The sequence below is a fragment of the Heptranchias perlo genome, chromosome 12 (assembly GCF_035084215.1).
Source record: "Heptranchias perlo isolate sHepPer1 chromosome 12, sHepPer1.hap1, whole genome shotgun sequence".
NCBI lineage: Eukaryota > Metazoa > Chordata > Chondrichthyes > Hexanchiformes > Hexanchidae > Heptranchias > Heptranchias perlo.
Window position 1 is genome coordinate 11341208 of NC_090336.1, and position 9826 is coordinate 11351033.

Sequence of the window (9826 nt, forward strand, 5' to 3'; positions counted from 1 at the left end):
ATTGACGGCTCCCTGTCCCTCTCTCTCTCTCTCTGATTGACGGCTCCCTGTCCCTCTCACTATCTGATTGACGGCTCCCTGTCCCTCTCTCTCTCTCTGATTGACGGCTCCCTGTCCCTCTCTCTCTCTGATTGACGGCTCCGTGTCCCTCTCTCTCTCTCTGATTGACGGCTCCCTGTCCCTCTCTCTCTCAGATTGACGGCTCCCTGTCCCTCTCTCTCTCAGATTGACGGCTCCCTGTCCCTCTCTCTCTCTCTGATTGACGGCTCCCTGTCCCTCTCACTATCAGATTGACGGCTCCCTGTCCCTCTCTCTCTCTCTGATTGACGGCTCCCTGTCCCTCTCTCTCTCTCTCAGATTGACGGCTCCCTGTCCCTCTCTCTCTCTCTCTGATTGACGGCTCCCTGTCCCTCTCACTATCAGATTGACGGCTCCCTGTCCCTCTCTCTCTCTCAGATTGACGGCTCCCTGTCCCTCTCACTATCAGATTGCCGGCTCACCGTCCCCTCTCTCCCTCCCTCTCTCTGTCCTTCTCCCGCCCCCCCTCTCTCTCCCTGCCCCCCTCTCTCTCCCTGCCCTCCTCTCTGTCCCCCCTCTATCCCTCTCCTCTGTCCCCCCTCGATCCCTCAACCCCCGTCCCCCCTCGATCCCTCAACCCCCGTCCCCCCTCGATCCCTCCACCCCCCTCCCCTCCGCCCCCGCTCTCCTCCCCTCCCTCCCACCCCCTCCCTCTCTCTCTCCCCTCCCACTCTCCCCCCCCCTCCCACTCTCCCCCCCCTCCCTCCCTCTCTCTCTCTCCCTCCCCCCCCCCTCTCTCTCTCCCCCCCTCCCCCTCCCACCCCCTCCCTCTCTCTCTCTCTCTCCCTCCCCCCCCCTCTCTCTCTCCCCCCCTCCCCCCTCCCACCCCCCTCCCTCCCTCTCTCTCTCTCTCTCCCTCCCACCCCCTCCCTCCCCTCCCCTCTCCTCTCCCCCCCTCCCCTGCCCCCTCCTCTCTCCCCTCTCGTTCTTCACTCGACTCTTTCCCCAGTCTGAGCCGCGGTGTCTGATAGTTTCTGGGAGCTGGAATCGGGATCACCGTGTGGACCGGGTCTGGGACCGGGTGTGAGCGGCCCCGGGCCCCGGGCCGTGTCGGGTCGGGTCGGGTCGGGACCGGACGGGGTGGGGCGGGGACCCGGGAGCCGCTCCGGGCCGAGCGAGAAAAGTTTGTGAGGAGGAAGCAGCGCGGGATCGCGGAGTGAGCGGGGAGCCGCCGGACCATGTGGCCGCTCTACCTCCTCATCGCCACCGTGGGTGAGTGATCCGGGGGCCGGGGGTGAGCGGGGGGGCCGGGGGTGAGGGGCTGAGGGGCGGGGGTGAGGGGCGGGGGTGAGCGGGTGATCCGGGGGCCGGGGGTGAGCGGGGGGGGGCCGGGGTGAGCGGGGGGGGGCCGGGGGTGAGCGGGGGGGGGCCGGGGGTGAGCGGGGGGGGGCCGGGGGGCCGGGGGTGAGCGGGGGGCCGGGGGTGAGCGGGGGGCCGGGGGTGAGCGGGTGATCCGGGGGCCGGGGGTGAGCGGGGGGCCGGGGGTGAGCGGGGGGCCGGGGGTCGCAGCGCTCGGCCCGGCCCGGGACTATTCGCCGGGCGGCGGCCGTCTCTTGGGGCTCCCGCTCCCGGCCTCCCCCTCGCTGGGTCTGGGCGCCGGGAAGTTTGTGAAGAGTCGCCGGGCCCGCGCCCCTCCAGCCTGGGGCTCTCGATCGCCATCTCCCCGGGGGAGGGCCCGCCACAGTCCGTCCGTCCGACCGGCCCCCCCGCCGCCCCGTGTCGTGTTTTGTCACCGGGCCGAGCCGGGTCACTCTCCCCCGGCCCGGGTCACTCTCTCCCGGGCCGGCCCGGGTCACTCTCCCCCGGCCCGGGTCACTCTCCCCCGGGCCGGCCCGGGTCACTCTCCCCCGGCCCGGGTCACTCTCTCCCGGGCCGGCCCGGGTCACTCTCCCCCGGCCCGGGTCACTCTCCCCCGGCCCGGGTCACTCTCCCCCGGCCCGGGTCACTCTCTCCCGGGCCGGCCCGGGTCACTCTCCCCCGGCCCGGGTCACTCTCCCCCCGGCCCGGGTCACTCTCCCCCGGCCCGATCCCGGGAAAGTCACGGAGTGTCCGACAAGTGATGAGCGGCTCCTGTCCCCGTCCCCGTCCCCTGATCACAACCACTCCTCGCGGTCGGGGGGTGAGTGTGTTTGTCAGTGTGTATATCTGTGTTTGTGTGTACGAGAGTCAGTGTGTGTGTTTGTCAGTGTGTATATGTGTGTTTGTGTGTACGAGAGTCAGTGTGTGTGTTTGTCAGTGTGTATATGTGTGTTTGTGTGTACGAGAGTCAGTGTGTGTGTTTGTCAGTGTGTATATCTGTGTTTGTGTGTACGAGAGTCAGTGTGTGTGTTTGTCAGTGTGTATATGTGTGTTTGTGTGTACGAGAGTCAGTGTGTGTGTTTGTCAGTGTGTATATGTGTGTTTGTGTGTACGAGTGTCAGTGTGTGTGTTTGTCAGTGTGTGTTTGTGTGTACGAGTGTCAGTGTGTGTGTTTGTCAGTGTGTATATCTGTGTTTGTGTGTACGAGTGTCAGTGTGTGTGTTTGTCAGTGTGTATATCTGTGTTTGTGTGTACGAGAGTCAGTGTGTGTGTTTGTCAGTGTGTATATCTGTGTTTGTGTGTACGAGTGTCAGTGTGTGTGTTTGTCAGTGTGTATATCTGTGTTTGTGTGTACGAGTGTCAGTGTGTGTGTTTGTCAGTGTGTATATCTGTGTTTGTGTGTACGAGTGTCAGTGTGTGTGTTTGTCAGTGTGTATATCTGTGTTTGTGTGTACGAGTGTCAGTGTGTGTGTTTGTCAGTGTGTATATCTGTGTTTGTGTGTACGAGTGTCAGTGTGTGTGTTTGTCAGTGTGTATATCTGTGTTTGTGTGTACGAGTGTCAGTGTGTGTGTTTGTCAGTGTGTATATGTGTGTTTGTGTGTACGAGTGTCAGTGTGTGTGTTTGTCAGTGTGTATATGTGTGTTTGTGTGTACGAGTGTCAGCGTGTGTGTTTGTCAGTGTGTATATCTGTGTTTGTGTGTACGAGTGTCAGTGTGTGTGTTTGTCAGTGTGTATATCTGTGTTTGTGTGTACGAGAGTCAGTGTGTGTGTTTGTCAGTGTGTATATCTGTGTTTGTGTGTACGAGAGTCAGTGTGTGTGTTTGTCAGTGTGTATATCTGTGTTTGTGTGTACGAGAGTCAGTGTGTGTGTTTGTCAGTGTGTATATCTGTGTTTGTGTGTACGAGTGTCAGTGTGTGTGTTTGTCAGTGTGTATATCTGTGTTTGTGTGTACGAGAGTCAGTGTGTGTGTTTGTCAGTGTGTATATGTGTGTTTGTGTGTACGAGTGTGTGTGTGTGTTTGTCAGTGTGTATATCTGTGTTTGTGTGTACGAGTGTCAGTGTGTGTGTTTGTCAGTGTGTATATCTGTGTTTGTGTGTACGAGAGTCAGGTGTGTGTTTGTCAGTGTGTATATCTGTGTTTGTGTGTACGAGAGTCAGTGTGTGTGTTTGTCAGTGTGTATATCTGTGTTTGTGTGTACGAGAGTCAGTGTGTGTGTTTGTCAGTGTGTATATCTGTGTTTGTGTGTACGAGAGTCCAGTGTGTGTGTTTGTCAGTGTGTATATGTGTGTTTGTGTGTACGAGAGTCAGTGTGTGTGTTTGTCAGTGTGTATATCTGTGTTTGTGTGTAACGAGTGTCAGTGTGTGTGTTTGTCAGTGTGTAATGTGTGTTTGTGTGTACGAGAGTCAGTGTGTGTGTTTTGTCAGTGTGTATATGTGTGTTTGTGTGTACGAGAGTCAGTGTGTGTGTTTGTCAGTGTGTATATCTGTGTTTGTGTGTACGAGTGTCAGTGTGTGTGTTTGTCAGTGTGTATAATGTGTGTTTGTGTGTACGAGTGTCAGTGTGTGTGTTTGTCAGTGTGTATATCTGTGTTTGTGTGTACGAGAGTCAGTGTGTGTGTTTGTCAGTGTGTATATGTGTGTTTGTGTGTACGAGAGTCAGTGTGTGTGGTTTGTCAGTGTGTATATGTGTGTTTGTGTGTACGAGAGTCAGTGTGTGTGTTTGTCAGTGTGTATATGTGTGTTTGTGTGTACGAGAGTCAGCGTGTGTGTTTGTCAGTGTGTATATCTGTGTTTGTGTGTACGAGAGTCAGTGTGTGTGTTTGTCAGTGTGTATATCGTGTGTTTGTGTGTACGAGTGTCAGTGTGTGTGTTTGTCAGTGTGTATATCTGTGTTTGTGTGTACGAGAGTCAGTGTGTGTGTTTGTCAGTGTGTATATGTGTGTTTGTGTGTACGAGAGTCAGTGTGTGTGTTTGTCAGTGTGTATATGTGTGTTTGTGTGTACGAGAGTCAGTGTGTGTGTTTGTCAGTGTGTATATCTGTGTTTGTGTGTACGAGTGTCAGTGTGTGTGTTTGTCAGTGTGTATATGTGTGTTTGTGTGTACGAGTGTCAGTGTGTGTGTTTGTCAGTGTGTATATCTGTGTTTGTGTGTACGAGAGTCAGTGTGTGTGTTTGTCAGTGTGTATATCTGTGTTTGTGTGTACGAGAGTCAGTGTGTGTGTTTGTCAGTGTGTATATCTGTGTTTGTGTGTACGAGAGTCAGTGTGTGTGTTTGTCAGTGTGTATATGTGTGTTTGTGTGTACGAGTGTCAGTGTGTGTGTTTGTCAGTGTGTATATGTGTGTTTGTGTGTACGAGTGTCAGTGTGTGTGTTTGTCAGTGTGTATATGTGTGTTTGTGTGTACGAGTGTCAGTGTGTGTGTTTGTCAGTGTGTATATGTGTGTTTGTGTGTACGAGTGTCAGTGTGTGTGTTTGTCAGTGTGTATATCTGTGTTTGTGTGTACGAGTGTCAGTGTGTGTGTTTGTCAGTGTGTATATCTGTGTTTGTGTGTACGAGAGTCAGTGTGTGTGTTTGTCAGTGTGTATATCTGTGTTTGTGTGTACGAGAGTCAGTGTGTGTGTTTGTCAGTGTGTATATCTGTGTTTGTGTGTACGAGTGTGTGTGTGTGTTTGTCAGTGTGTATATCTGTGTTTGTGTGTACGAGTGTCAGTGTGTGTGTTTGTCAGTGTGTATATCTGTGTTTGTGTGTACGAGAGTCAGTGTGTGTGTTTGTCAGTGTGTATATCTGTGTTTGTGTGTACGAGAGTCAGTGTGTGTGTTTGTCAGTGTGTATATCTGTGTTTGTGTGTACGAGAGTCAGTGTGTGTGTTTGTCAGTGTGTATATCTGTGTTTGTGTGTACGAGTGTCAGTGTGTGTGTTTGTCAGTGTGTATATCTGTGTTTGTGTGTACGAGAGTCAGTGTGTGTGTTTGTCAGTGTGTATATGTGTGTTTGTGTGTACGAGTGTGTGTGTGTGTTTGTCAGTGTGTATATCTGTGTTTGTGTGTACGAGTGTCAGTGTGTGTGTTTGTCAGTGTGTATATCTGTGTTTGTGTGTACGAGAGTCAGTGTGTGTGTTTGTCAGTGTGTATATCTGTGTTTGTGTGTACGAGAGTCAGTGTGTGTGTTTGTCAGTGTGTATATCTGTGTTTGTGTGTACGAGAGTCAGTGTGTGTGTTTGTCAGTGTGTATATCTGTGTTTGTGTGTACGAGAGTCAGTGTGTGTGTTTGTCAGTGTGTATATGTGTGTTTGTGTGTACGAGAGTCAGTGTGTGTGTTTGTCAGTGTGTATATCTGTGTTTGTGTGTACGAGTGTCAGTGTGTGTGTTTGTCAGTGTGTATATGTGTGTTTGTGTGTACGAGAGTCAGTGTGTGTGTTTGTCAGTGTGTATATGTGTGTTTGTGTGTACGAGAGTCAGTGTGTGTGTTTGTCAGTGTGTATATCTGTGTTTGTGTGTACGAGTGTCAGTGTGTGTGTTTGTCAGTGTGTATATGTGTGTTTGTGTGTACGAGTGTCAGTGTGTGTGTTTGTCAGTGTGTATATCTGTGTTTGTGTGTACGAGAGTCAGTGTGTGTGTTTGTCAGTGTGTATATGTGTGTTTGTGTGTACGAGAGTCAGTGTGTGTGTTTGTCAGTGTGTATATGTGTGTTTGTGTGTACGAGAGTCAGTGTGTGTGTTTGTCAGTGTGTATATGTGTGTTTGTGTGTACGAGAGTCAGCGTGTGTGTTTGTCAGTGTGTATATCTGTGTTTGTGTGTACGAGAGTCAGTGTGTGTGTTTGTCAGTGTGTATATGTGTGTTTGTGTGTACGAGTGTCAGTGTGTGTGTTTGTCAGTGTGTATATCTGTGTTTGTGTGTACGAGAGTCAGTGTGTGTGTTTGTCAGTGTGTATATGTGTGTTTGTGTGTACGAGAGTCAGTGTGTGTGTTTGTCAGTGTGTATATGTGTGTTTGTGTGTACGAGAGTCAGTGTGTGTGTTTGTCAGTGTGTATATCTGTGTTTGTGTGTACGAGTGTCAGTGTGTGTGTTTGTCAGTGTGTATATGTGTGTTTGTGTGTACGAGTGTCAGTGTGTGTGTTTGTCAGTGTGTATATCTGTGTTTGTGTGTACGAGAGTCAGTGTGTGTGTTTGTCAGTGTGTATATCTGTGTTTGTGTGTACGAGAGTCAGTGTGTGTGTTTGTCAGTGTGTATATGTGTGTTTGTGTGTACGAGAGTCAGTGTGTGTGTTTGTCAGTGTGTATATGTGTGTTTGTGTGTACGAGAGTCAGTGTGTGTGTTTGTCAGTGTGTATATCTGTGTTTGTGTGTACGAGTGTCAGTGTGTGTGTTTGTCAGTGTGTATATGTGTGTTTGTGTGTACGAGTGTCAGTGTGTGTGTTTGTCAGTGTGTATATGTGTGTTTGTGTGTACGAGTGTCAGTGTGTGTGTTTGTCAGTGTGTATATGTGTGTTTGTGTGTACGAGTGTCAGTGTGTGTGTTTGTCAGTGTGTATATCTGTGTTTGTGTGTACGAGTGTCAGTGTGTGTGTTTGTCAGTGTGTATATCTGTGTTTGTGTGTACGAGTGTCAGCGTGTGTGTTTGTCAGTGTGTATATCTGTGTTTGTGTGTACGAGTGTCAGTGTGTGTGTTTGTCAGTGTGTATATGTGTGTTTGTGTGTACGAGTGTCAGTGTGTGTGTTTGTCAGTGTGTATATCTGTGTTTGTGTGTACGAGAGTCAGTGTGTGTGTTTGTCAGTGTGTATATGTGTGTTGTGTGTACGAGAGTCAGTGTGTGTGTTTGTCAGTGTGTATATGTGTGTTTGTGTGTACGAGTGTCAGTGTGTGTGTTTGTCAGTGTGTATATCTGTGTTTGTGTGTACGAGTGTCAGTGTGTGTGTTTGTCAGTGTGTATATGTGTGTTTGTGTGTACGAGTGTCAGTGTGTGTGTTTGTCAGTGTGTATATCTGTGTTTGTGTGTACGAGTGTCAGTGTGTGTGTTTGTCAGTGTGTATATGTGTGTTTGTGTGTACGAGTGTCAGTGTGTGTGTTTGTCAGTGTGTATATCTGTGTTTGTGTGTACGAGTGTCAGTGTGTGTGTTTGTCAGTGTGTATATGTGTGTTTGTGTGTACGAGTGTCAGTGTGTGTGTTTGTCAGTGTGTATATGTGTGTTTGTGTGTACGAGAGTCAGTGTGTGTGTTTGTCAGTGTGTATATGTGTGTTTGTGTGTACGAGTGTCAGTGTGTGTGTTTGTCAGTGTGTATATGTGTGTTTGTGTGTACGAGTGTCAGTGTGTGTGTTTGTCAGTGTGTATATGTGTGTTTGTGTGTACGAGAGTCAGTGTGTGTGTTTGTCAGTGTGTATATGTGTGTTTGTGTGTACGAGTGTCAGTGTGTGTGTTTGTCAGTGTGTATATGTGTGTTTGTGTGTACGAGTGTCAGTGTGTGTGTTTGTCAGTGTGTATATCTGTGTTTGTGTGTACGAGTGTCAGTGTGTGTGTTTGTCAGTGTGTATATCTGTGTTTGTGTGTACGAGTGTCAGTGTGTGTGTTTGTCAGTGTGTATATGTGTGTTTGTGTGTACGAGTGTCAGTGTGTGTGTTTGTCAGTGTGTATATGTGTGTTTGTGTGTACGAGAGTCAGTGTGTGTGTTTGTCAGTGTGTATATGTGTGTTTGTGTGTACGAGTGTCAGTGTGTGTGTTTGTCAGTGTGTATATGTGTGTTTGTGTGTACGAGTGTCAGTGTGTGTGTTTGTCAGTGTGTATATGTGTGTTTGTGTGTACGAGTGTCAGTGTGTGTGTTTGTCAGTGTGTATATGTGTGTTTGTGTGTACGAGTGTCAGTGTGTGTGTTTGTCAGTGTGTATATGTGTGTTTGTGTGTACGAGTGTCAGTGTGTGTGTTTGTCAGTGTGTATATGTGTGTTTGTGTGTACGAGAGTCAGTGTGTGTGTTTGTCAGTGTGTATATGTGTGTTTGTGTGTACGAGTGTCAGTGTGTGTGTTTGTCAGTGTGTATATGTGTGTTTGTGTGTACGAGAGTCAGTGTGTGTGTTTGTCAGTGTGTATATGTGTGTTTGTGTGTACGAGTGTCAGTGTGTGTGTTTGTCAGTGTGTATATGTGTGTTTGTGTGTACGAGTGTCAGTGTGTGTGTTTGTCAGTGTGTATATGTGTGTTTGTGTGTACGAGTGTCAGTGTGTGTGTTTGTCAGTGTGTATATGTGTGTTTGTGTGTACGAGTGTCAGTGTGTGTGTTTGTCAGTGTGTATATGTGTGTTTGTGTGTACGAGTGTCAGTGTGTGTGTTTGTCAGTGTGTATATGTGTGTTTGTGTGTACGAGTGTCAGTGTGTGTGTTTGTCAGTGTGTATATGTGTGTTTGTGTGTACGAGTGTCAGTGTGTGTGTTTGTCAGTGTGTATATGCTGTGTTTGTGTGTACGAGTGTCAGTGTGTGTGTTTGTCAGTGTGTATATGTGTGTTTGTGTGTACGAGAGTCAGTGTGTGTGTTTGTCAGTGTGTATATGCTGTGTTTGTGTGTACGAGTGTCAGTGTGTGTGTTTGTCAGTGTGTATATGTGTGTTTGTGTGTACGAGTGTCAGTGTGTGTGTTTGTCAGTGTGTATATGTGTGTTTGTGTGTACGAGAGTCAGTGTGTGTGTTTGTCAGTGTGTATATGTGTGTTTGTGTGTACGAGTGTCAGTGTGTGTGTTTGTCAGTGTGTATATGTGTGTTTGTGTGTACGAGTGTCAGTGTGTGTGTTTGTCAGTGTGTATATGTGTGTTTGTGTGTACGAGTGTCAGTGTGTGTGTTTGTCAGTGTGTATATCTGTGTTTGTGTGTACGAGTGTCAGTGTGTGTGTTTGTCAGTGTGTATATCTGTGTTTGTGTGTACGAGTGTCAGTGTGTGTGTTTGTCAGTGTGTATATCTGTGTTTGTGTGTACGAGTGTCAGTGTGTGTGTTTGTCAGTGTGTATATGTGTGTTTGTGTGTACGAGTGTCAGTGTGTGTGTTTGTCAGTGTGTATATGTGTGTTTGTGTGTACGAGTGTCAGTGTGTGTGTTTGTCAGTGTGTATATGTGTGTTTGTGTGTACGAGTGTCAGTGTGTGTGTTTGTCAGTGTGTATATGTGTGTTTGTGTGTACGAGTGTCAGTGTGTGTGTTTGTCAGTGTGTATATCTGTGTTTGTGTGTACGAGTGTCAGTGTGTGTGTTTGTCAGTGTGTATATGTGTGTTTGTGTGTACGAGTGTCAGTGTGTGTGTTTGTCAGTGTGTATATCTGTGTTTGTGTGTACGAGTGTCAGTGTGTGTGTTTGTCAGTGTGTATATGTGTGTTTGTGTGTACGAGTGTCAGTGTGTGTGTTTGTCAGTGTGTATATGCTGTGTTTGTGTGTACGAGTGTCAGTGTGTGTGTTTGTCAGTGTGTATATGTGTGTTTGTA

General features: G+C 48.7%; 1 protein-coding gene across 8 annotated transcripts in view; it reads left to right on the forward strand.

Annotated features, from left to right (window-relative positions):
- Window positions 1-989: 989 nt before the first annotated feature.
- Window positions 990-9826, forward strand: part of ldlrad3 (low density lipoprotein receptor class A domain containing 3) — a 291752-nt gene continuing 282915 nt past the window's right edge. For 6 of the 8 annotated variants that reach the window (XM_067993645.1, XM_067993647.1, XM_067993640.1 and 3 more), the window contains exon 1: window positions 991-1290. In XM_067993645.1, coding sequence (XP_067849746.1) covers window positions 1257-1290 — 34 coding nt within the window. In that variant the 5' untranslated portion in view covers window positions 991-1256. Of the gene's footprint in view, window positions 1291-9826 lie in introns of all 8 variants that reach the window. The other 2 variants (XM_067993643.1, XM_067993644.1) reach the window with 1 other exon arrangement.